General features: G+C 49.1%; 8 protein-coding genes across 8 annotated transcripts; 3 read left to right on the top strand and 5 right to left on the bottom strand.

Moving 5' to 3' along the window:
• Positions 1 to 37: 37 nt before the first annotated feature.
• Positions 38 to 2269, bottom strand: PGRI_059720 (S9 family peptidase; the record flags this gene model as incomplete). Its single annotated transcript, XM_040793685.1, has 5 exons — positions 38 to 582; positions 650 to 1224; positions 1293 to 1955; positions 2011 to 2117; positions 2174 to 2269. 5 exons carry the CDS (start codon positions 2267 to 2269, stop codon positions 38 to 40), a joined length of 1986 nt encoding a protein of 661 aa, XP_040648540.1.
• A 578-nt stretch (positions 2270 to 2847) lies between these two features.
• On the top strand, positions 2848 to 4744 carry PGRI_059710 (DNA helicase ZGRF1-like domain-containing protein; the record flags this gene model as incomplete). Its single annotated transcript, XM_040793684.1, has 2 exons — positions 2848 to 4358; positions 4411 to 4744. 2 exons carry the CDS (start codon positions 2848 to 2850, stop codon positions 4742 to 4744), a joined length of 1845 nt encoding a protein of 614 aa, XP_040648539.1.
• A 659-nt stretch (positions 4745 to 5403) lies between these two features.
• On the bottom strand, positions 5404 to 6111 carry PGRI_059700 (class I SAM-dependent methyltransferase; the record flags this gene model as incomplete). The annotated part of the gene is made up of 1 exon (XM_040793683.1): positions 5404 to 6111. The coding sequence occupies one exon, from the start codon at positions 6109 to 6111 to the stop codon at positions 5404 to 5406; it is 708 nt and encodes a 235-aa protein (XP_040648538.1).
• A 1445-nt stretch (positions 6112 to 7556) lies between these two features.
• Positions 7557 to 13058, bottom strand: PGRI_059690 (putative nuclear migration protein (ApsA); the record flags this gene model as incomplete). The annotated part of the gene is made up of 2 exons (XM_040793682.1): positions 7557 to 12512; positions 12579 to 13058. The coding sequence occupies 2 exons, from the start codon at positions 13056 to 13058 to the stop codon at positions 7557 to 7559; spliced, it is 5436 nt and encodes a 1811-aa protein (XP_040648537.1).
• A 965-nt stretch (positions 13059 to 14023) lies between these two features.
• PGRI_059680 (U2-type spliceosomal complex subunit CWC24) lies at positions 14024 to 15087 on the top strand (the record flags this gene model as incomplete). The annotated part of the gene is made up of 2 exons (XM_040793681.1): positions 14024 to 14560; positions 14623 to 15087. 2 exons carry the CDS (start codon positions 14024 to 14026, stop codon positions 15085 to 15087), a joined length of 1002 nt encoding a protein of 333 aa, XP_040648536.1.
• A 2674-nt stretch (positions 15088 to 17761) lies between these two features.
• Positions 17762 to 18763, top strand: PGRI_059670 (DUF3431 domain-containing protein; the record flags this gene model as incomplete). Its single annotated transcript, XM_040793680.1, has 3 exons — positions 17762 to 18009; positions 18075 to 18690; positions 18752 to 18763. The coding sequence occupies 3 exons, from the start codon at positions 17762 to 17764 to the stop codon at positions 18761 to 18763; spliced, it is 876 nt and encodes a 291-aa protein (XP_040648535.1).
• A 548-nt stretch (positions 18764 to 19311) lies between these two features.
• Positions 19312 to 21551, bottom strand: PGRI_059660 (putative phenol monooxygenase; the record flags this gene model as incomplete). The annotated part of the gene is made up of 5 exons (XM_040793679.1): positions 19312 to 19706; positions 19763 to 20228; positions 20285 to 20307; positions 20364 to 21333; positions 21411 to 21551. The coding sequence occupies 5 exons, from the start codon at positions 21549 to 21551 to the stop codon at positions 19312 to 19314; spliced, it is 1995 nt and encodes a 664-aa protein (XP_040648534.1).
• An 834-nt stretch (positions 21552 to 22385) lies between these two features.
• On the bottom strand, positions 22386 to 24626 carry akuA (uncharacterized protein; the record flags this gene model as incomplete). The annotated part of the gene is made up of 6 exons (XM_040793678.1): positions 22386 to 22496; positions 22555 to 22770; positions 22836 to 22939; positions 22991 to 23837; positions 23887 to 24507; positions 24564 to 24626. 6 exons carry the CDS (start codon positions 24624 to 24626, stop codon positions 22386 to 22388), a joined length of 1962 nt encoding a protein of 653 aa, XP_040648533.1.
• Between the last annotated feature and the right edge of the window lie 145 nt (positions 24627 to 24771).

Genomic DNA, 24771 nt, shown 5'->3' with positions numbered 1-24771 from the left:
GACTCATCTTCCGGGCCACAAACCGTAATGTCGTTTCTCAAATGTCCTCTGGAGCCATCTTCAACAAGCCTTTCTTCCACCACTTCTCCTCCTCTTCCACGGCCGCTATGCGATTCTTCGCCTGCCGGAATCCATGCCCTTCGCCTTTGAAAACCACCAGCTTAGACTCACGACCAGCCTTCGTCATCATCTCGACCATCTCTTCTGCCTGGTTCATAGGAACAACCAAATCCTCATCTCCCTGAAGCAACAGCAATGGCGCAGTGATTTTATCTGCCTTGAGATAGGGGCTGCGTTCGCTGAAAATGCGATTCTTCTCGGCTTCATCCGCATCAGGGTCAAAGAGCAAGGCAAATGCGTAATGGCTCTCAAACTTATGGGTATCCTCACAGAGAGCCTTGACATTGGCTATACCGTACAGAGAATTGCCACCGGAAAAGAGACTGGGGTAGTCACACAGAGCTTGGAGTACGATGTATCCACCCGCACTTTGACCACGGACACCGACTCCGTTTTGGTCAATGCGGCCACTGGATGCCAGGTATGACACACAGCTAGCAGCATCTGCTGTATCGATAATTCCTAATAGTATTTCGTTAGTATTAAGAGAGAATTGAATGAATCTGCCATGGAAGGGTCGTGTTCTCACCCCACTGCCCATTCAAAATATCCCGGTATGCTCTTCCATATCCGGAGCTACCGCCATAATTTACCCAGACAACGGCATAACCTCGAGAAGTCCAGTATTGGTCCGTAGTATTCAGACCAGTTCCGGTTTGAGACGTTGGTCCACCATGGACACAGACGATCAAAGGCGGCAGTGCTCCAGAGGGTGGCTGATAATCTGGGTTCTGAGGTGCGTAGAAGATGGCATGTGCCAACCCTTCCAGGTTATCGCCGTGAACTCTTGGAAAGGATATATGCTCTGGCTTGGAAACAAGAGAACTTGGCATGGGGAGATCGGAAGCTGCCTTGAGTGCATTGAGATTGACGGTGTCGGCGATGTCCAATGTAAAAACAGTGTTGAAGCTTGTCTCACTAGAACCAAGCAGGGCTATTTCTGTGTCTGAGAGGGGACTATCTGCCAGAATGATCGTGTCTGTAACCGGCACATTCATTTCTTGCCAGGAGTCGTTGGACAGATCTATCAGGATGAAGCTCCATCGAGCATCCTTTGTGTACGAAGCGATCATTGAGGTTGGAGTCAAACACACATATGTGCAGCTGGTAAAGGAAAGTATAGGTTAGCAATCAAAACAACAGCTATCTGTTCGAGTCAGAATCAAACGTACTTCCCCAGACGCCAGTCCGGCTGCGAAAATTCCACTTCTTCTAGGCCACGGAGAGCAACCCGTTGGCATTCCAAAGTATCAACGGAAAACCGATAGAGCTGGTAATGCCCCGAAGAATCGCTCGTGAAATACAACGTGTTATCGCAGCCCCATCGTGGCTGGCTAACACTTTCTTTCTTGGGAATTCCAGACACAAGGTGAACATCTGTGACCTCACCATTGTTCCACTTAGCCACATACAGGCGGGCTCCTGTCCATGGCATATCTGGATGAGACCACTGGGTCCAGCATATTCTGCTTCCATCTGGAGAAAACTGAGCAGCAATGTAGAAGTCATCGCCGGAAGCGACGTTGACTATCTCTTTTGATTGCATGTTTATGGCCACGAGTCGATTCCGAACTTCGGATGGCAAGGGCTTGGTGTGATCCTCTTCGATCGCCAAGAGCCATCCCGAATCTGCCTGGCCGTCTGACAAAGAGCCCCTAGCGGAGGTACACGCATAACGGAGAGCAGTGTCTGTCTTGGTAATCTGCTCAACATTACCTGTGGAGGGATCGAGTTTATGCAGATCCTGTGTCTCCTGATCAGAAAAGATGATCTGCCCATTGTAAGCAATCATCGACGCCCCACCATATTCATGAATTTTGGTGCGAGCGTCATATCTGGCGAGTTATCGTTAGTGGATAGTTCACACATAGCTGGATCTGCAGTACGGACTTAGCCGGCAAGATATCGCGTCCTTCACGACCAGAGTATTCGACAATGCAGCCTCGCCCCTGCTCTTTGGGCCGACCTTCAATAACATAAACCTTTCCATTTGATGCCTAAATAGCTGATTAATGAAATTGTTACACTATGAGCGATCTTGCATTGAACATACCGCGATGGATTCAAACTGGACACCGTCAGCACCAAGTGAGATAGAGCTGATTGGGCTCTTCCATTGGCCAAATGGGGCCGTGATAGGAGTACCCATGACAGTTGTAGTAGCAATAGCTCGATTACTTGTAAAGCTGATACTCCTCGGAAAGTAAATGGGTCTAGGTGTTGTTGTTAGGCGAGGTTTGAAGAAAATTCTACCCCGCAGAGACCACAATCTTGACGCTGATGCAGTGTCAGCTGAGATTCCAAAAGAGGACATTTTTCATGCAAAGAAGATGCATATTTTAGTACATCAATTGACTAACCTCTCATCGGCATCTCTAATATTCCTTTAGATGCATTCGTATTTTTTTTTTGTTTTTTTTTTCTATCTTTTCCTCCGGCCCTCTTTGATTTCGTGCGAATTCTTCAATCTTGCTTGTTATGAATCTTGCTCCAAGTTCTATGATATGTTCTTATTGGACTGCATTCATACATAACTTTCGAGGAACTTCCATGTTGTTTATACGACTATTTCCGAGCATCTCTGCCTGAGGTTTCTACATCTGATTCCTTATCAGCTTATCGTGTTTTCCACTTTCAACGCGAGAACGCGACTAAAAACTACATTTCGCGACTCCATTCGATGCAGCCATGAAGGCATGAACAAATTGGGTGTTCCATAATGCTACGATGATGTCCACACCGTCATCCTCGCGTGCTCCCCCAACCTCTCCGCAGATTACTGCCTCGGTGGTGAAGTTTCGCTGCCTATACACTCACGACTTACGCCGGAAGTCCAAACGATGGCACGATGGTCACCTACGATATCACAAATTCAATAAACGTGTTATGGTTTACGATGACCAGGGAAATTTCATCGGCGACCACCACTGGCGATCCCCGGACGAAGTACAGGATGGTGACGAAATGGAGCTGGACAAAGGTGTCTTGATTCAGGTGACAGAGAACATGGGTACGACTGAAACGGATATCACGACTCTGTACGAAAAAAGGATATCCAGTCAAGGATCACCGCAAACAAAAGACCCGGTGTCCGTGTCCCAAGTCCCCCGCGTCACTACCCACACCTCGACACCCGCATCCACATCCGCACCTATTCGTTCATCCGCTTCGTCCCAGCCATTTCGCTCACTAAATGATTTACTGGGCATTAAAAGAACTCCAATCGGGCATTTGATTCCTTCATACGAAGAACGGAATCCTCCACGATCAACCTCCAGTGTTCAGGAGCCCGAACGAGCGCCGAAGCGGCAGAAGACATCCTTGGTGGTGAATCTAAGCGCCGAGAAAGACTCCCGTGCCCAGAGTGAGGTCATTGATTTGACCGATACAACCGATACAACTCAGATATCCTCTGCAAGGGAGAGGCCAAACCAATTAACAAAAGAGCAACCCAGAGCCCGGAGTGGTTCTATGGCCGATGCACTCCCAGAAAATTGTGAGCAGAGGTCAATTCAGTTAAAACAAACTCGGCCACAGAGACCCAATCCTCCCTCATTCTCAAGGGTCTCCGCTTTGACTGGATCTGAGCCGAACTTCAGTCTAGCAACACCAGAGGTAGTCCGTCCAGTCACCAACGGTGTCCAACCTACAAGGCCGCTGTGTAATAAATCGAAAGATGTACCGCCGCCTATCCAACCAAGGTCCCTCGGCCCCTTATCGACAGCCCCTCTTCCCAACGTATCCTCAGAAACAGAGATACCCAGGCCCCGAGAGAAGTTGCGCGTGGGGCAACCATTAATTAACGGCGAAAATCAGCCAAAAGCCGTGTCACGTCCCAACCTACCACAGAGGTCTGAGCCTCCGACAGTTTCGAAAGTCACTCTCCCAGATGCGTCCAAAAATTCGTCTGTTGGTCGATTTACACCACAGGCGCCAGTGCGCGCTATCACCAATTATGTGAAACCTATCGAACCCGCGAACAACCAAACTTCAGCGAACGTTCCATCTTCAGCCAACCAGTCACCTTCAACGGACATGCCACCTCCATCCCGTCCACCGTCGGCACTACACTCTGGGGCACCTACGTCGGCTCTACGCATGGGAGCCGGAAAGCCACGCAGAAAACTGATGTACAGTGCTTTACTACCCGGCGGTTCACGAACTCCATCACCAGCGACCTCAGATACACTGCCTGCTAGTGCAACTCGTGCACCCGCCACAGAACCTCCGGAGCAACAGTTAGTACGTACCGACTCATTGGCCAAGGTTGTAATACTGACCTCTGTGTAGGCTAGCCGTCGCCCTAGGTGATTCCTCAATATCAAACGAGGAGTTTATGCCCTCGAGCTCAACACAATTCATCCTCGACGAAATGATAGATGGATCAGGGTTCAAATCACCCTCCACGATCAAAAGGCTAACCGAGAAAAGATCTTTGGTTTCACCCTTGCGCAAATCGATATCAGACCCGACCGCATTGACTGCCCGCCATGTCCGAGCAGAAGGGTCGTTACACGCAGCCAACATGGAAGATGAGCCCAAAGAGCAAGGCCCCTGGACATCCGAGGCATTAGATTTATTTGATTTCTGGCCTGCTGGACGACCAAAGCCTCCAAACTACTGAAATACTCTGGCTCGGTCTGAGAGCTGTGCATCAGTTCTAAGCAACAATAATCAGGGTCCGAACCAACCCGCTAACATAAAGGACAACCCCCTTCTAAGGCTCTTGGGCCCAACGAGCTCTGCCGTCTTGTGGGGAGCAACCTCCAAGTCGCCGAAATACTCCTCGTCGGCGGTGCTGTTCTCGAAGCCAAAACACTGAGCAGCTTTCTCTATTGTTCTTGCAAGAGAAGACAATTGTTCGGACTAGACCTCTGCAAGACCCACAGATGCGCCCGAACCCCTGGCCCAGAGCCCAACCAGCAGTGGGCTGTGGGCCGAGCCTTTAGGGCCGAACCCAGCCCATTATTGGGCTAGGTTGAACCGGGTTGTGGGCTTTTTGGGCTTTGCGGAGGTCTAGTCGTTTCAATATGCCGTTCACACGTGCGCGCTTCACGAAGCTACTAGTTTCAGTCGTGGAAACCCACGCATTCATCTAAAGACTCCGAAGCTTATGCTGTCTGTTTTCCCGAAATGAAACCTTGAGACTCACAATCATCCCCGACGCGCGACGAACTCATTGAAACAAGCGAAAAATGTGATAGAAACAAAGATACCCATTTGAATTGACGAAGAATACACATGCATGTAGCTCATTTCATAAATAACAGACATACACCAACTTCAAACAAGCTCTTCAACCCCCTTCTTAACCAAAACCCCAGAAATATAAGGCATAGCCGACCACTCAAAAGATCTCTCCAGCTCAACCCTCTCCCACCCACCATCCACATCAGCCGCAGCCCTCAAAGCTGCCTCCGTATCCCTATCCATACGACAATCCCCAGTAAACCAACTCCATCCAAGCATTTGATAAATTCCCTGTACAACCCGCCCAACAATCGACCCCTTCGCCCGTCGCCACGGGTTAACAACATGCTCCGTAACAAGCAACCGCCCACCAGGCTTGAGCATCCCATACAACTCCCCCACAGTGCGCTCCATCTCCGGCACCGAACACAGCACCCGCACGCATAGAATCGTGTCGAAGATGCCCACCCGCGCGTCAGAATCGTACGCATCCACGACGCCCGTGCCAGTCGCCCGCAATGCGGGGATTAGTTCGGCGGCTGCTACACCTGTTGGCACGATGTGGTACTTGGATGAGATGTTCTCTGCTACTGCTTTTTCGCGGATGGAGGGGTGCAGGCCTTTGCATGGCTCTGCGCCGTATAGAGCTGTTATTGCTGGTGAGCTGAGCAGGGGCATCTGTGTGCCTGTTCCTGGTCCGATATCGAGGACTATCCCTGAGGCTGTGCGGAGAAGTGGGGGGATCAGAGCTGAGGAGCCGACTGGCTGGGGGATCTCTGTGTTGTTTGGGTCGGAGGCCATTTGGCGTTGTGCTATGGTGGCTTGATTAGGATTTGTGTTTTTCTCTGTATTTGTTTTTATGTTCGTGGGGATTTGATAGGGCGTTCTAATTTGTTCTCATAAATCTTGTAGAAATTGCTCGAAGCAAGAGTTTCTGCTCTAGATTTGTTGATTGATGTGACGGCTGGTACTCACAGGTGAATTCAATCCAGAATCTTCCAAATGCTTCATCACGGAGTCTCCGAGTCTGAGTAATTGGAGCAAAGAGCTGGCCATGTTTGAAGACTGCTTCAACACAGACTCGGAAATAGTCTATAACATTGCAATTGCAGTTAGTATTGTGCTAATTTAGGTGTCGAAGACGAGGAATTGGTGCTGGCGAGGAATATACACCGAGTATCAGATAGAATGCAGAGAGAGTACTGCCACAAGATAAAAGATGATACGGAAGGTGGATACAGTTTAGGGAATATACAAGCAGGGCAGAATTGCATCCACTGGCGTCGAATTTCATATATTGAGATCGAAGTCATTCGGTGTCTGTTCGGTGGTTGTTCGGCATCTGTACTTACGCGATATCGACCAAGTCATGAGCTGTGCTGGCTCTAACATTGCAAGCATTCGCCCGATAAACGGCGGGGGGGTTTCAGTCGACATGGTGATTGAGAGATATATGAAGCCCAACTTTTAACCAACTCCAATAAATCCTAAGGAAAGATACGGATGGAGATTTATATAAACTTGGGCGGTTTCACACGTGACCCGAAGCCCTTGCGGGGGCCCGGGGATTTCGGCGTTTGAAATAAGACGCTGATATCACGGGATGAGTATTCCACTGATTCCAAGCGCCGCATAATGCATCTTACAATTCAAAAATAAGAATTGATCCAACAAATTCCAACAAATTGAACATAGACTAATATCTAGCATCCTGGTCTGGTGGTTGCACAAATACTCAATAAATGGTCACACTGGAAGAAAGAGTGGAGCCTATCGGGACAAAGACGACGGCATGTAGTGGTCACAGAAATTATCAACATAAAAGGAGAATATAGGAAAAGAGCAGACTCAGATTGAGAGAAACGTTCCAGCAGGGCGACAACTCGAATTATTGAACGAAGGACAGAGACAGTAGGAGAGTTGAGATCTGTAGAGAGTAAAGAAAGGAAAAAGATCGTAGGTGAAGAGAAGGCCAAGAAAATTGGGGTGAAACTATTCAAGTGGTTTCAGGGCCCAAGAATCCATCGCCAAAGAGTATCCCAGTTGAGTCTCGGTTTTGATGTATGAGGAGTTGCACATTCGTGCAAAAAGAAGTTGAAGTGGGAACACTATTAGAAGGGTTGCTGCTTGGACAAGAGACAGAAGAAAAGGAGACTCGTCGTCATTATCTTTATAAGCGACTGGAGCCTGGGTTGAGGACCTGCCCACAAACCCTACGAACAAATGCCAATCCCATAGGGCGATGTTCAGTGACGGTGGGGTGAGTGGATGCGGTTGACCCTCGGGCTGTATCGACTGGTGCGAGAAAGAGAGCCAACATCGTGTTTTCCGTCGCAACAGGCGCGGACATTCTCGAGCCGATCTTGTTCCTGTGTTTCGATCACATGTCTTAGATCGTCGGCACTTTCTTGGCCATGAAGACTTTCATTGTGGACACTAGGAGATTGACCTTGCCGTCCCTTCAAACTTGCGATGGAACCCCGAATTGAACTAGAGATGGTGCTGAGTCTTGATGAAGAACGTTGGCGGTCATCGGGAACTTGTAACGACGAGTTTGGGTTTGGTACAGGTGAGCTGAGGGCCGGTGATGCACGACCACCCATAGTCCCTGAAGATCGCATGGACATCGCTGACGCCGCTCGCCGCTGTTGCTTGTGTGCATTACGAGCGGAGCGGCTATTGTAAGATGAGAACGACATTCGTGCTGTCTGACGAGAACTAGACCGGAAGCTAGGCGGGTTGAACTCGTTGATATCGTCGAGGGTGACACTGTTACTGTCCTCGCAGTTTTCATTGGTCTCTCTTAAAAGGAGATAAGACAGCGCGTTGAACCATGTCTCATGCCTCTGGCTCGTGGAAGCCGTAAACCGAACTCGTCGGCCAGGACTGACAACCTCCAAGCTCCTGCAGTGAAGACCGGGTGGGTACGGGTTGTCATCTGCAACCACTCGAACAGCCTCGATAGGCACACTCTTAGTACGGAGCTCACTCTTTCCGGCAGTTTGCGGGTCTTGCGTACTCCAGTACAGAGTACGGGTGTACGGGTGAACCCAGAAGTATCGTCGGTGCCGTGTCGTGGACATATCCGATGAGCCGGTCTTGCGGGTGTACTTCCAAAGGAATTCACCAATCATGGTTTGAGTAATCGCCTGGATCATGCGCGGATCCGTATTAGGTCCGTAGCCCTGGGGCATGGGGCCGGCATGGGGCGCCATATTGAAACGCTCCTCAATCTCAGACGCAAAGGACGATACTGAGGATCGGCGAGACATCTGGCTTTGACTTCCCCTCCTCATTCTGGCCTGAGATGAACCGGTTCTTGAAGAGCTAGCCCGCGCGGCCTGTTCGCCTGGCGTAAGTGGGCGCTGGGAGTTCATGCGGTAGGCGGAGGCTGGTGCCAAGGGAGGCCCCATGACAGAGGAAGGAGATGGCGGAGCAATGTCGATGGACTTCTTCTCGGCTGCCATAATAGCTTCCCGGTGATCGAAGGGCAGTGGGGGGTGACTGGCACCAGATGTCTGACTGGCGGCACTTGTCGGCCGGCGGGAAGTCGGCGTTGTTGATTTCGCAGGCTGAATCTGCGAAAGGCGAGGTCGCGTAGGAGCCTTGGGTGTCATATAAGGGGCTGCGGCAGTCGTGGTGACTGCGGTGACTTCTCGTGAGTTGTCCGTCACTTGGCTGTCAGACGATAGTGGGCGTGTAGACACACGATCCATAAGAATTTGATCAATCTGTTTAGAGGACAGGATGGTCTGAGATCCCTGATCCATACTCACTGAACTGGATTGCTGTCTAGTAGAGCGAGCAAGGGCGTTGCCAGAAATATCGTTCAAAGCCAGCCCGGCACCAACGAGCTGATCACTATTGGCTGTGTTGGTGCGACTGCGAGCAGCGCCAGTAGCTTGGTCTTCGTGGACAACGATAGCGGCCGCCGCTGCCTTTGACTCTGTCGGCTCCGTTTGAGTAGAGAAGTTTGCCACCGCGGGAATGGCAACCGGAACAGATTTCACTGGGTGAGTTTCCACAGAGCGCACAGAGGATACTGACAATGCCGGCGTAGGAACAAAGCGAGGCTTTGGAATAGTAGGCTCCGTGTATGCTGGATCTAGGCACGAAATCGTCAAAACCGGTGCCTCACGCTCACGTTCAACGTACTTAATAACGTCGACGTATTGAATGACAGGTGGTTCCGGTTCAGGGACAGTTGCCCTGAGTGGCGTGGTGGATTGAGTGGTGATCGAAGAGAAACTCAATTCAGGCACCTCACGCTCACGTTCGACGTGCTTGATCACATCAACGTATTTGATGACAGGCTCCGGCACAGCAAGAGTTGCCTGGACAGGGGCAGTGGACTGGTTGTTGATGGAAGAGAACGTCAATTCAGGGACCTCGCGCTCACGCTCAACGTGCTTGATAACGTCAACGTATTCGATAATCGGCTCTACTTTAGCAAGAGTTGCGTGAACAGGAGCAGTGGATTGAGTGGTGATAGAAGAGAAGCTTGACTCTGGCACTTCACGCTCACGTTCAACGTGCTTAATGACATCAACGTATTGAATGACAGGCGGCAGCGGTTCGGGAACAGTTGCTTTGACTGGCTCGAAGGTTTGAGCAGTGATGGAAGAGAAGGTCAATTCGGGCACCTCAACCTCACGTTCCACGTGCTTGATCACATCAACGTACTTGATGATAGGCTCTGGTACAGCAAGCGTTGCCTTGGCAGGAACAGTGGATTGATTACTGATGGAAGAGAATGTCAACGCAGGGATCTCGCGCTCACGTTCGACGTGTTTAATTACGTCGACGTATTTGATGACGGGTTCTGGTTCAGGAACAGGCGCCTGGATTGCCTGGACAGGTATTGTCGACTGAGCGGCAACAGACGAGAAGCTTAACTCTGGGATCTTACGCTCGCGTTCAACGTGTTTGATCACATCAACGTACTTCACGATGGGCTCTGGCACAGCAAGTGTTGCGCGGACAGGGGAGGTTGCTTGAGTAGTGATAGAGGAGAAGGTTAGCTCGGGCACCTCCGGCTCCCGTTCCACGTATTTTATGACATCAACGTGCTTGATGATTGGCTCAGGTACCACAACCGTTGGTTGAATGGGACTTGTTGTTTGTGATGAAATTGAAGATATCGTCATTTCCGGCACTTCCGGCGCGGGCAGCTGATGCTTTACGGGCGTAGTGGTGCCCCCGGTGATGTATGAGACACTCAGATCAGGCCGCTTAGGTGCCAAAGGTGTGGTCTCTTGGGAAGAAACATCCGCCATACCCATCTCTGGGCTAACCAACTGGGGCACATCATTCGTTTCCTTCGTTTCCTCAACGATATTCCGGTCGGCTGTTTGAGTCAGCTGGCTTGCAGCTAGAGCATGCGGCAGAGCAGCTCCTGCAGCAATACCGGCAGCTCCTGCAACAATGCCAGCACCGACAGAAGGCGTGGGCTCCCAAGGTTCAGTCATAACACCGGAATCCACCATTGTAGGCTTGGGTTGTGCATCCAGCATTGCATCCGATGGTCTTCGTGAACCCGGTGTAGGCTCCATGCGCGGTGTCGAAGCCTGGGAGTTCACTTCATCATCCTCGGTGCTGTCGAACTCAGCAAGTTCGGCAAAGAGGCTCTGGCCTTCTTGGGCGGCTGGCGCTGGCGCAAAGTTCGGTGCTACAGATTCGCGGGAACTCGAAGGTCGGCTGGTGGACGCGAATGTGGCCTCTCCAGATGGACGAATGCGTCTCAAGATGCTGCGTTTAGCCTTAACACGGGGTCGGGAGATATGCGTTTGACTAGGAGAGCCGAATGCTCCGTCATATTCTTCTTCATCGGAAGATGCGGAAGCAGTACTGTGATATGAGGCGCGATCGCGAGCTTTCGCCATGATCAAGGAAGAAGGCACTCGGCTGCGAGGAGTTGTCTGTACGTTGTTTTCCGTCTCGGTGAGATCTGCCGAATCGCTGCTGTCATCGGCCATGCTTTCCACGCCGGTCTGGAATGCTTCGCTCTCAGTTGCGGTCGCCCGCTCATTCGCTGTTTCAAACCCATCCTCTGCCTCGGTAGCTGTCTGATAGACGTCGCTAGGTCCATCAGGAGACTCCGAGCGAGGGCGGCCCCTAGTAGATACCGCTTTGGTGTGGGTCTGGGTAGGACTGATTTGGCCAGCATTGTCTTCCCAATCGGTGTCGTGAAGCTCGACGAATGATTTCTCTTTACGGCCCGCGCCCAGAAGATCTGGGCGAGGAGGCTTTCGAGACGAATCCGTCTTTGTCTTCTGGCGTTTACTGGTCCCGTTTAGCGCGGTGCTGTCACGGCGGCGTTGCTCAACTTCATCCCGAGCATCTTGCAGCATGCGCTTGAGCTCAATCTTTTCGGTCTTCTCGCGGTGAATCGTGCTCTTGAGGTTCTGGATCATGCGATGAGCATGGCCTAACGAACTCTTCAAGGTTTCCGATTCGAGATGGCCATGTCGAGGAGTGAACTTGTTGGGAGATGGTGGCGGAGAGCTTTCAGGTGTGATATTCTCGGGCTCATCGCCTTCATCGTCATACGAAACATCCCTCGAGCCTTGGTTTTCATGGTCCCGGAGCCTCATGGCAACTGCCTTGGCGAGTTCTTGATTCTGAGAAGTCATTTCCATTAGCTTCTTTTGGAGCGCGGACTTTTCCGCATCGCCAGAAGCCAAATTCCGCCGCAATAGGTGGATTTCCGCATCATTTGCCTTCTGCGTGAGGCTGTGGTCCTCAAGCAATCTGGCATTCGCTTGTTTTAGCTCCTCCAGCTCTCGCTCCACAGCATTCTTTTCCGCGTTTGACTGTGTTATGGTGCTGTTGAGCCGTTGTTCACGTTCCGCAGCATCCCTCGCGGCCGCCATCAACTCATGTGCTTGGGTCTCAAGCGCCCAGTTCTCGTCCTTGTAGCGCTGCTCGCTGTCATCAAGAGCCCGGATTCTTTGTCCATACCCCTCTGCCTCCAACTCAAGTCGCGATTTTTCCAGATTAACAAACTTGAGTGTCTCATCCCGTTCTGCGAGAAGAGCTTGCAGTTGGCGGACCTGGGCCAAAAGTGAAGTGGAGATTTCAGTCGCAAATTCAATATCATGGACACGGTTTGATGGTTGGTTGCGCTGCTTGCGAGATGGAACGCTGACTTTGCTGGGGGAATTCGTGGCCTGACTGGCGAACAAAGCAGGACTTAGGGGTGACTATCAGAATTTGATGTTAGTTCGACTATGAATCGGCTAGAGCTAAATGTAAGACCTAAGCAGTACCTTTTGATCAAAAGATGGCGTCCCAAGCTGGGCATCCTCCGGGCCTCCAGCAAGACGTTTGGGTGCTAAAAATGCACGTGCCGACTCACGACCGATCTCATTGTACTCCTTCTCCAAATCTGCAAGTTTGCGTCGCAGTTCCGGTCCCATCTCTCCCTCATTTTGCTGCTGTTCGACCTCCTTCAACTGCTCTGATAGCTGCCGCTGCTGATCGATAAGGGCCGTTCCTAGCCTTGAAGCCTCCTCCAACCGGCGCTCCGTCTCCGCCAAGTGAGCCTCGAGGGCCCGTTTGGCCTGTGCTGGTGAAGACGCATTCAGGCTGTATAGTTGTGTATCAAAGGACGAGTGTCGGTGGGAGTCGCGAGAGACAGCTGGCCTTCCGGAATTCGCAACGAAGGGGTCTTCCATGGACGCAAATGACCCGGCGGTCTCAGAGTTGGATGGGGTCATTATTTGGGAATCGGGGTCCTCAAACGGCATCTGAATCCTCTTAATGGCGAGGACACAGTTGCCGTTGAGATATCGTGGACTCGCGGATTAATCTTTGTTTTGATTCTAGGCCGCGGGCATCATCTGAATCACCTCACACAGTCAAAAACTGTTGTCGCAAGATGCTTTCCGTTGAGATATTTGCCGAGCCGACCAGCGACCAGAGGTTATTCGAGGTTGTTGAGATCACCGCTAATGTTGATGCTGGGATGGACGTGAAACACCGTTGGGAGATCTGGAAGGGAAGAGGGGGGGAAAGCCCACACGATTAAAACAACAAACACCGAGGACCTTTGGACGAATCAGTGAGCTCCCGGTGAGATTGGCCAGACAGCGCGTAGAGATGCAACGAACCACAACAAAGTGCTCGGGATCTGCAAGATATCGCAAACTCTCAACGGTCTGAAGAAAGGAAAGACAAAATAACAAAGGAAAACAAAAGGACAGCTAAATTTGGAAAAAAAGAATGGAAAAAAAAGAAAAAAAAGGGAGCGTAGGGAGTGATTGGATAGGTCGAGTTGGGATGACTCGGCGGGGGAGAAAAGGGAAGAGAAGAACGAAGTGAACGTGCTGTTATTATTGCCAATTGGCGCCGGTGTTTGAGATTCACGATCGAAGGTCACCCCATACGGGGAGTCGGATCTACGATACTAGGCTCTATTCTTTACTCTGAATTAGAAGCTTTAAATTTACTATAAAAGTGTAAAAACAATATGAACTGCTGATTCGACAGGTTCCTGTGTTTTGTTGCTATTTTCACTATCAAACGCGTCCCAAAGTGAGGAGGTTGTTTGTCTTGTTTGCATCGATTTTGCCATCTAGCTTAGTCATTTTCGATGGTTCCCGAGGTCGATATCCAACATTTGACATCTTCCAAGGCTTACAATCTCGTCCGATACAATTTCCTAGGCTTCAGCTTCTACGACTAACCTTCACCAATACCCAACACATACAATATGGGCGAAGAAACCGAAGTCGCGGACGCTGTGCCCCAAGTCGCTTTCAAGAAGCGCTCCAAGGGCAAAGCCAACTTTCGCAAGAAGCCCGCAACGCCACCTCCAGCTTCTGACTCCGACTCCGACTTTGTATCGTCGGATGACGACGAGGGGCGACGGATCAAGAGACGACGTAAGAATGCAGCTGTCACCGCATCATCCACAACAAATGCGACAATGAAACATCGCACAGAAGATGAACCTACGACTGCGGTTCCCGCCCCATTGACCTCAAGCAACGATGCCACAAAGCGCTCCGACTGGTATGATGAAGACCTGAGCGAGAAAAACTTGCTTGGTACAACTCGCGCAAATCCAGGCTCTGTTTCACAGCCGGACGGAACCTACAAAGGCGCTGCCAACTATCAATCTTTCATTCAGAAGAACCCTGATGCACCAGGGAAATTCGGTCCCGTTAAAGCCGCAACCAATGTTAGGACTATCACTGTGATGGATTATGCCCCCGATGTGTGCAAAGATTGGAAACAGACTGGCTACGTGAGTTATGCCCTCAACTCCATATATCTATTGTGAATCGAGACTAACCCGTCTGAAATTAGTGTGGCTTTGGAGATAGTTGTAAATATCTCCATTCTCGTGAGGCATACAAGGCCGGATGGGAGCTAGATCGCGACTGGGAAGTCAACACCAAGGGCAAGCAACTAAGCGGGCGAGTGGTTTCACAGCGAAAGGGCGCAGGGAAAACCGAGGAAGACGATGAAGACGATGAGGATGAATTGTTAGAGAGCATCCCATTCGCCTGCCTTATCTGCAAGAAACCTTATCAAGAACCTATCATCACCAAATGTGGGCACTATTTCTGTGAAGCCTGTGCCCTACAACGGTACCGGAAGACCCCGTCGTGCGCTGCCTGTGGCGAAGGAACTGGGGGTGTCTTCAATGTTGCAAAGAAGTTGAATGCTTTGCTGAACAAGAAACGGGAACGTGCGCGCAAAATCCGAGAGGAGGCGATTGCAAATGGGGAGGAGGTCAGCGATGAAGAAGATGGTGATGATAGTGATTAGCCGGGAAATATCTCCATGTAGCATAATATAAGCACAAGAAGCAGCTGGACTGCAACTCTTGTGTCCTCTGTCAATTGATTAAAACTTCTCTATTTTACTGTCGATTATCTCCATTAGTTTACCTTAACACCGAGAACTTCGCAAGTGTTTACAACATGGACAGTGTAGATTCAATTATGAATCAGCTACTCCCAAGTTAGGTAACTTATAACATGAAAGAGAATATATAACTATGCAGGTTGTATCTTTTTGGTCCTAGTATTATTTTGTAACAAGCGTGGGTGGGCATTGAGGTACTACATATATCTATACTTTTCGGAAAGTATTCGCCTCCCAAAAATTTAGTTGTACATCTGTAATCCATGCATTCAATCAGATACTGGATCACTGGTTCTAGCGAAGCTTTCAAGCCCGGGATCGATCCGATCATTTTCTTTCCAGCTGTGACCAGGCATATAGGGTTCAATGGATCTCGGCCGCATGGATAGGATCACTATTTGCATAAATATCCGCTTAATATTTAACAAATGAGGAATTGCAGCCTCCAACTCTTCAAGATCTCTTTCAACGCAGATGTGGGTCCAAAATACTTTATTCTGGGGATGAACTCCGTACTATTGTACAACGTACTATGAAGTTTAGGGTTCGTCAAGGTTAGGCCCATGCAGAATCAAGCGCATTTAACAATCAGCTATGAAGACTTCAAGCGACGTACGGGGCTATAACAGTACGATAGCTCAACATTACCATAGTCTAACAAGCATGTACGTCGATCCGAGAGATCACCGAGACTTCACTGATGCAAAGATCAAGCGTGCCAAGAAACAAGGTCGACCACGTGGCATAATTCCAAATATTTAGATAGTGCCCAGGTGCAGTCCATATCCCATTACCATCCAACGACGACACAGTACACTGTTCAGCGGGCAACGCGTCGCGATGACGCATAATAAAAATGCGCCGGGCCCTATCGAGCACAGAATGTCTCGCTTGAGTGTTCCCCGCTTGAGTAAATTAGGAATCGCTTCCCGCCTAAGTGTCTAGTGCAGATTGCCCCCCCTGTCTTATCGTCTATAGCGCAAGGCAATCACTGGCTTGCATTCTCGTGAACTGATCTACCGGGAAATCTATACATAACTCCCCCTTGCCTATGATTCATATTGCAATATCGAATCTCTAAGCCCATGTGCCTAGAGACGTCATTACAATTTGCACTGCCGCTGATCGGTCAATATGTGGGCCTAATGCCACAACCACACGCCGCAATCAGAGAACCCACATGTTGGAACCCCGAATCTCTCAAGGGGTCCGTTCGGGCTACAACGTATGAAATCACGCCAAGGAACGCGAAGATTTTAGGGTTTGATGTCTTCCCAAGGAGATTGTGTTTTGACAAAAGAATTCAACACAGCCGACCACTGATCCTCCCTCAACAAAGTGACACGGCCCCACTGTGATACGAGATTACCCAATAGTCTGGTGGAGGACGTTTTACAATCACCACTGCAGGATCACTTCTGCATGCTAGAAATCTTTTCAGATTAGCAGTCTCAAACTTAACGCCACATGCATTCCGTGGTACGGGTAAAACAACACGCGTGTCGCCACGGTGGATTCTCTTTTCGACAGGTTAAAATGGCGTTTGCCTAGGACTCCGTCCCAATTTGTGCGAATGGGGTCCATTCCTTTAACGTTAAGCCTTCATCTCGCCCGTCCACGGCTCAAGTGTAAACCCTACGCTAAAAAGGGTAAGCGTACCCCAGAGCCAAGCTTTGCCGCACTTTTTGGAACCATAGAAGGGTTCAACCAAAACCAAAACCCACCCTTTGGCATCAACCTAGTCGTCCTCAGTACGTAGTAAATGTCGAGTAATATGTATAAAGTATTCAAAATTCCAATAGTAAACATACACAGATATATACCTAGAATAGAAAGTCAGGTAGTGACTAGTAGAAGTGAAAGGTCACGTGGATGTATTATATGTATGTTGTAATACTTTCACTATACGGTACATGTACGCATATGCAACCCTTACATAGTACTTTTTTTTAACGTTAAACGTTGAAGTATATATCCACGTTATAGGAGATTAAACATTTTTATAAATATTGAAACGATTGATTTATGGTATCAAATGTAATGGTCAGTACTCCGTACAATGGTGGTTCATGCGCAACTGAATTCAAACGTATGAATACCCATGGCCCCGGGTGGGACTGCGGTACGGTAATCTGAGGCTATGGATCTTCCCCCCTTATCCTATTTAACGCTCCCCTGAGCCAACGCCTCACAGTGGCCAATAATGATATGAGCATGAGCTAAAGTTGGGGGTGGTGGGAGTCCACTTTCATTTAGAAATGAGCTCCCCTCCTCTCTTTGATTTCACTGTTTGTACAAATTTTCTGTACCCTAATCTTTTCCCCTCTCTCCTTTCCTTATTATTCCAACCTTCGATTACACCTTATTTTTTTTGTATTATTTTACTTCGTTGCTTGAATTTGCCTCCAGGGGTATTGTTACTTTGGATCCAACTTGCCCTCCTATTTCGCATCACCATTATACATCGGAAACAGTATATATTAATGGCTTATTGGTGAAACCTCTACCTTGAATTTACACCTACGGGTACCTGTCCGCAGAGTCCCCGGGAGATCTCTCTCACTCATCATTCATAATGAAAAGTGGACTCCGTATTGCAGGGTTTTGTGTCTTGTCTCTCATTTTATTCTCACTATATCTACTCGAGACACATCTACAAGACATTTGCGATCAATATGGCGCCGGCGCATATGTGTTTAATTGGCTAGATCGCAATGACACCGTCCCGAGGCCACATGGCGAGATCATACCGGGTGATAAGGTGATTGTTATGGCCAAGCTGGAAGAAGAGCCTACTGGATGGGTGGAAGAAGAACTTCCTGAGTGAGTGCTTTCTTGATCTCCAATACTCCGCGCACGACTGATTGGCTTTCTTTGTTTCTAAACAGCTGGCAACGCGCAATCTACACTGTCAACCCATCGCCCGAGACACGACTAAACGGCAACGCTCTTACGACCCCATTGAACAAAGGCCACGAGTCTATGGCCTACTTCACGTATATCATTGATAACTACGACAAGCTTCCTTCCACCGTTGTCTTTCTCCACGCCCACCGCGCAGGCTTCCTCATGGCCTGGCATGTCGATGCGCCACTCCACGACAACGTCATAGCCATGCGCAATTTAAATCTCGATTTCGTCCAGCAGAACGGCTATGTGAATCTTCGATGCAATTGGAATCCGGGCTGCAAAAGCGCCCACCGCTTCAATAGTCATGTCACCGAGGAGATCTGGTTTGACGTCTTCGACGGCACGAGTACACCTCCCTTGAATATTTCTTCGCCCACTCAACAGGAGTTCGCGGGCCAGAATTATCTTCGCAAGCCTGATCAGATTGGCGCCGCATGCTGCGCGCAATTTGCCATCTCGCGAGATCAGATTCAGAAGCGTCCCTTGGAGGATTATGTCAAGTTCCGCCAATGGGTTATCGATACGGAACTTAACGACGCTTCATCGGGCAGGGTTATGGAGTTCTTGTGGCATATCATTTTTGGTATGAAAGGGGTATAGTAAGTTATGGTTGATCATATTTCGTTGTAATGTTTGAACTAACCGTCTTTCACAGTTGTCCCGATGAACAAGTATGTTATTGTCAAGTCTACGGGCAGTGTTGAATCATCCACTCTCGACTTGAGCATTTATTGCCAAATCCAGCGACTCCCAGGCTGGTATTTACATATCGTGGGACACGTGGCGTTACATTTTCGCCTCCTTGCACACACTTTTTTTCGTTCGTCATGTGCAAATTATTATTATTTTTTGCGACTGTACAAACATTCAACAGTACAAACACCTGCCCTGGAATTCGGTCACCCGTTTTGTTTGGAGTTTTCAGGGGGGATTCTTTTTTATACATTGCGTTCAAGCGCGCCGAGGCCAAATTTCCTCGTGAACATACTTCATCACTTTTATTGATGGACTTCTGGATAATCAGAGTACATGAAATGTATATTTTTTACCATTACATATATCTCATTCACACATGTGCATTTTACACATTTGACTTTCACTATCAAACGTGCCTCCATGCTCTAATAACCTTCAGGTGTCCAAAAAAGACCTTACCATTCAAGCTTGCTATTTTTGGATTCTATCGGCAAGCTCTGGCCAATACCAAGATAGGTGCTAATTACTAGAGATAGTCCGAATACACTGCATTAGATATCCACCAGCCCTCTCCACATCTCCAAGACAGGCAACAACGCCAACATACCCATCAGGCCTGACCACGACCAATGCGCCCTGTGCCGGGTCTACACCATAGATACTATACGCATCGTCCAAAGCTGACCCATCATAGAAGCGCATCTCAGCCCGTTGCTTCACACACGTCGGTACGTCCTTCCACTCAAAAGACCGATGTAGCCGGGGATGTAGAATAATCTGCTCAATGGTCGACTTGGGGAACTGTGCTTCTAGCGAAGTGACTGCTTCTAGTGTCCGTGCAGAGACACCGCTTCGATCGAGAAGGTCGGTCGATGTGAGACATAGTATGCGGAACCGGCCAGTGGAGGGGATATCTGTGGAGTAGTTTGGTTAGATATCACACCCGGAACCTACATCTGGCCTGACATACCATCATGAATATCCCGCTGCCACCCATCAGCGTGCCGCAGCAGTCGGACATTGAGCAATCTCCGGCCTGGTCTCAGGATGCCGGATAGGAAGTCCGTTCCGGTAACAGGGGTTGGGCCCTTGCTCTTGATATGTGCTTCTTGCTCATCTCGGATTACTAGCATGTTCTCTGGGTATTCTATGCCACAGCCGCTGGTAAAGCCGTTGCCGAGCTGGAAGGCCTGTTGGAACTCTTCTTGTGTCAGCCCTTCAGTTGCGCCCATTTGGCCGGAGAACATGGAAGAGAATTTCCGGTCAAAGTCGACAAGCTGTTGGGCTATTTCGTGGCGCTCTATCTGGTATGTATGGAGCAGTGGGGCGGCGCTGATAGGGTCTGTCGTTTCGGGCGCTAGCTCGTTAATATGATACACGAGTTTCCAGGCTAGGTTATAGGAGTCCATCATTGAGACATTCATGCCTTGGCCAGCCTGTTGGAATAGAGGTGAGCTATGTCCTTGGGGGAGGGAGTAATGCCGAGACTTACTTTGGGACTATGAGTATGACAAGCTATAATATGATTTATGTTAGTTGGAGCTCATACACTGTCTTCGAAACGAACTTACCATCTCCGGCAATGAAGACTCTTCCAACCCCCTTTGAGTCATTGACGATGAATTCAGGCGAGACACGCTGGCCAATTTGATAGGCAGCCCACCAGTCAACAGCATCCTCCTTGGGCCGGAGAGAGTATGGTTTGATCGCATCTGCCGCTTGCTTCAGAATTCCATCGAGGGTAATCTTACTTCTTCGCTGCCGCGCATCTTCAGACTTAACACCCTCTACTCCATCTGGGGCTTTATCGCCCTCAGGAGCCACATCCTCAGGAACCTGAACATACAGCCGAGTGAGGTATTCGCCCGTGGAGATCCTCTCTCTGGGGATAATCATAACGGACCCGGCAGGAGAATGAATAGCACAGCGGCGGCGAATATCAGGAAAATCCGTCTCAGCAACCATATCAACCACACCCCAAATATGATCCAAAGACTCTCCTTCCAGCCGCAGTCCCATACACTGCCGGACGACTGAATGCGCCCCATCCGCACCGACAAGATGTTTCGTGCGCACTGTCTTCTCAACACCATCTGTAGCCATAGTCACAAGTACCGGGAACTCAGCATCTCCCTCTTCGTCAATTTTGACATCCACAACCTTCGTATTCCGCACAATACCCCGCTCGGAATACCGCAGCAGGTCAGTCTCCATGATGCGCTCGATCCGCCCTTGGTGGATTGTAGCCTCATAACTAAACCGCGCCGGAGTAGTAACATCTGGCACGATGGATGTGCGCTCAATTACTTTGTTTGGGTCAGATGACGGGTTCCAGAATGCAACTTGCCACATCTGGCATGCTTCGTTCTCAATCTCGGTTGAGATGCCCAGTGATTTGAATACCTCTAGCGTGCGAGGCTGTATACCATCTGCTTGGCCTGATTTTAGAGTGCTTGGCTTTGCGTCGATACAGAGAAGGGAGGCATCGCTAAGTCCATAGCGGGAGAGGAGAAGGCTTAGCATTAGGCCTGCTGGTCCGGCCTAGATATGATATTAGGGTTTCTTTGTGCTCGAATACTGAATCCCGTTTAGGTATCAGAGCTTTGGAGACTACATACGCCGACCACAACTGCTTCATATTTGTCTTTGTTTTTATCATTGCGCTCGAATTGAGGTGTTAGTCGAGGTAATGGTGGTGCAAATGATGGCAGGACTCTCAAATCCCGAGATGAGGAGGAGTATTCAGTGAAGACCGGCATTGCTTTTATGAGTGCTGAATCTTTACTGGAAAGAAAAAAAAAACCATATACCCGTACTTATAGACCCATCTGATATGGGATGTTTTTACGGGGCAGAGCTACAACGCCCCGCGTTCATGCGGGGGACGGACCTCTTAAGCACATCGCCCACAATTTGTGATGATTGGTAAATATACGCTTTTATGATTGGATCAAGGGTACTAGATAGTTCGGCTTGAGGATTTGCCTGCATGAGAGGGTAACTAGTTCGGATATATGGATGTACGGAGTGCAAAATATATCTTAACACATAAACCTCCCAAACGAACCTATCATCAAGATAATATTACGCAACGAAGAAACAAATAGCAATTGAGTATTCGATATTGAAATCTACCGAATTTACGATCATGTACTGAAATAGCAATATCTTCGTAAGATATACCCTCGACATCTGGAGTTTGTAAACAAACGTCCCACTCATAGTGGAACCTCACCCCGCAAGATGTTAGGGGGAGAAACAATCGGATGTGATCTTCGGCAGTCATCGCTATATAAGCATTTCATAATCTTGACAAACAGTCCTAGGTGGAACTGTTTGATTATATCGTGGTTGATAGTTTGTATTGAGCTAAACTCTGAGGGTTCCCCTAGTTAGGTATGTGTTTATTTTTTGGCGGAGTTAGCTTTTTCTTTGAATGCTAGAGGTATTAATTGGATAGAGAATATTGATTCAAAACGACTGGCCATATGAAAACAGGAAAGTAAGATACACTCGTAACTCATTAATCGGGCCTTAAATTGTGGCAACCCTGGATCTCACACCAAATGATCCCAAGCAATCTTCCAAAGCGTTTAGAACTTTGTCTCGAAGTACTGCTCAACTCGTTCTACGAGATCTGCTTTCTTCCCTGCCGTAGCGCGGCCATGTGAATGCAAGAATTCCTTCAACACAACCACCGTAAGCTAAATACGAGTATTAGTATTAGTCTGGTCAAATATACGAGAGAATTTGATTGCCCACCTTGGAAACAGTGCCCTTCTCATAGCATCTCTTCACCTCCGCCTCCACTCCAGAGCTGCCATCTTCAACCTTCACCCGCTTTGCTGGGTGGTCTCCGGCAGCCTCGGTCTTTGCACCTCGCTTTACCAGTGTAGATGTGGCTGCTGATCCGCCAAACATCTCGGAGGCCTGCAATTTCAGTTCATCGGCCCATTTAAGAATGTAGTCTCCAGCGCGCTATAGTAGAGCATGCATTAGTTAGTAAGTTCGCGTAAATTTCTGAGATCATGGAAGTAGCCAACCTTGTGAACCTGTCGGTACTTGGGCACAGTCTTGTCATCTGGTAGTTCTGGGAAATCTTCATCCAAGGCAATAGCCTGTAGAATACGATAATGCCATTGAAGTGCTGCAAATTCATCAGTATCATTCTCAACAAATTGTAGGGGCAAAGGCTCACAAGGGTTTGGATATTTTGAAGGATCATATACAGCCTTGGGAAGCTGCAACTGACGAATAATATCACGCATGGCGTCAGTTAGCGCGTCCCCTGCCCGGTTGACGGTGCTCTCTGGGTTTTGGCGCACATCGTCTGCGAAAGGAAGAGGGATTATCCACATTCCAGGTGGAATCTTCTGCACGCCGTTCTCGTCAATCTTCTCAGCCCCAGCAATCATAGCAGCCAAGACTGGCGAGGCATTTTTGCGGGGGATGAACCAGACCAAAGCCAGTTTTTCAGAATCGAGTAGTTTCTGATGCAATGCAGAAAACACCCGTGTTGAGCCAATGTAATCCTCTTCGGAGGGATAGATGAACGAGGGGTGTTTGACATTGGCCCAAAATGGGAGGGCTGACAGTGGCTTGAACCCAATGATACGGATCACAGGGTCACCGAAGCTCCTTAGAGCTTGTTGCTCTTCGATCGTGAATGAAACCTGCTCTCCACCAAACTTGTATGCCTTTCGAGTCTCAGCCTTCTCGATCTCTTGTCCTGTCTCATCGGACATTAGAGTTGTAATGCCTTTGGCAATCTGGGCAGTTTCGCCTCCTTGCCAGACAAAGCAACTCCTGGCAGGCTCTTGCTTTTTGAGGAGCAAATATCCATTGACGGATATCTTAAGATTAGGTCCGATCTCAAGTGGCACATTCGAAAACAGTGACCGGCGAGGGACAGATCTCGAGTTGATGCTAGACAATAGAGAATTGAGCAACGAGAGTCCGTCACCCTTAGCTGTCGATGTGTTGGTGTCCGGCTGTAGATATGCCGGGGCATCCCCATCACTGGGCGATGTTTTGTAGATGATGTCCTGCTGGCTGTGAGTATACCCCTATACGCAATCAAGGCTAACAACCTACATCGTAGAATTTAGAAGTGTCAAATTCGTGATCCGGCTGGGAGATGGGAAACAGCTCGATATTGACGCCGAGGTCATACAGGTCCCTTGCACGAACTGTTGCAGCAGACCGCATTCCCTTATTGTCTGCGTGGGGGTTATCGTTGTCAGTCACAACAAACAGTCGTCGAGATGAAAAGTTTGGAGCCTTTGAGGTAAATATTTGGTTGGCACAGAACAACATATTGGCCATCGAGACTGGCTCCTTTGATGGCTCCAAGATTTTCCGTACGTCATCATCAGCATCTGCTGGAGACGCGAGGGACCGCAGTTGCTTGACTTCCTGGGCTGATGGAACATCAAGATCTGTGTACAGATAACAGTGAGGATATGATATATCCCCGCGTTCCTCCTCATTCTCATCATAGAACTTGGAAGATTGCGTTCCATAAAGCAACACGCCAATCATATCATGGGGGTTGGAGATGATGCGCTGTTGCATCAGATGGTATGCACATTTCAAGGCTGCAGACGCGGGTGATTCGTCGCCATGTTTCTTAGGATCAGGCGATGGACGAGGCGTGAGCATCGAGCTGCTAATGTCTATAGCAAATAGCACCGCATCCTTGACTGATTTGAAGCTCTATGTAGGCAACAGTCAACAGTTGGTAACTATAACTTCCGCATTTTGATACTCACGGTTTCGTCGAGCTCTTCCTCCTCGTAATTCTCCTCTTCGCGCGTGTAACTATCTTCAGCCATAGTTGCAACCGGTGAAACCTTGAAGAATGGAAATAATAAAAAGTTGTAAATTAATCAAGTCCAAGAGACGCGCTCTTCGACGCGAGCTACACGAAAGTCAGGTGACGCTGATGCCTGAAGCTGCTGACATCTTCCTGAGGTGATT

Source organism: Penicillium griseofulvum (assembly GCF_001561935.1).
Source record: "Penicillium griseofulvum strain PG3 chromosome Unknown contig_95, whole genome shotgun sequence".
NCBI lineage: Eukaryota > Fungi > Ascomycota > Eurotiomycetes > Eurotiales > Aspergillaceae > Penicillium > Penicillium griseofulvum.
The sequence above is the reverse complement of the archived record's forward strand: the minus strand, read 5'-3'. Positions and strand labels throughout refer to the sequence as shown.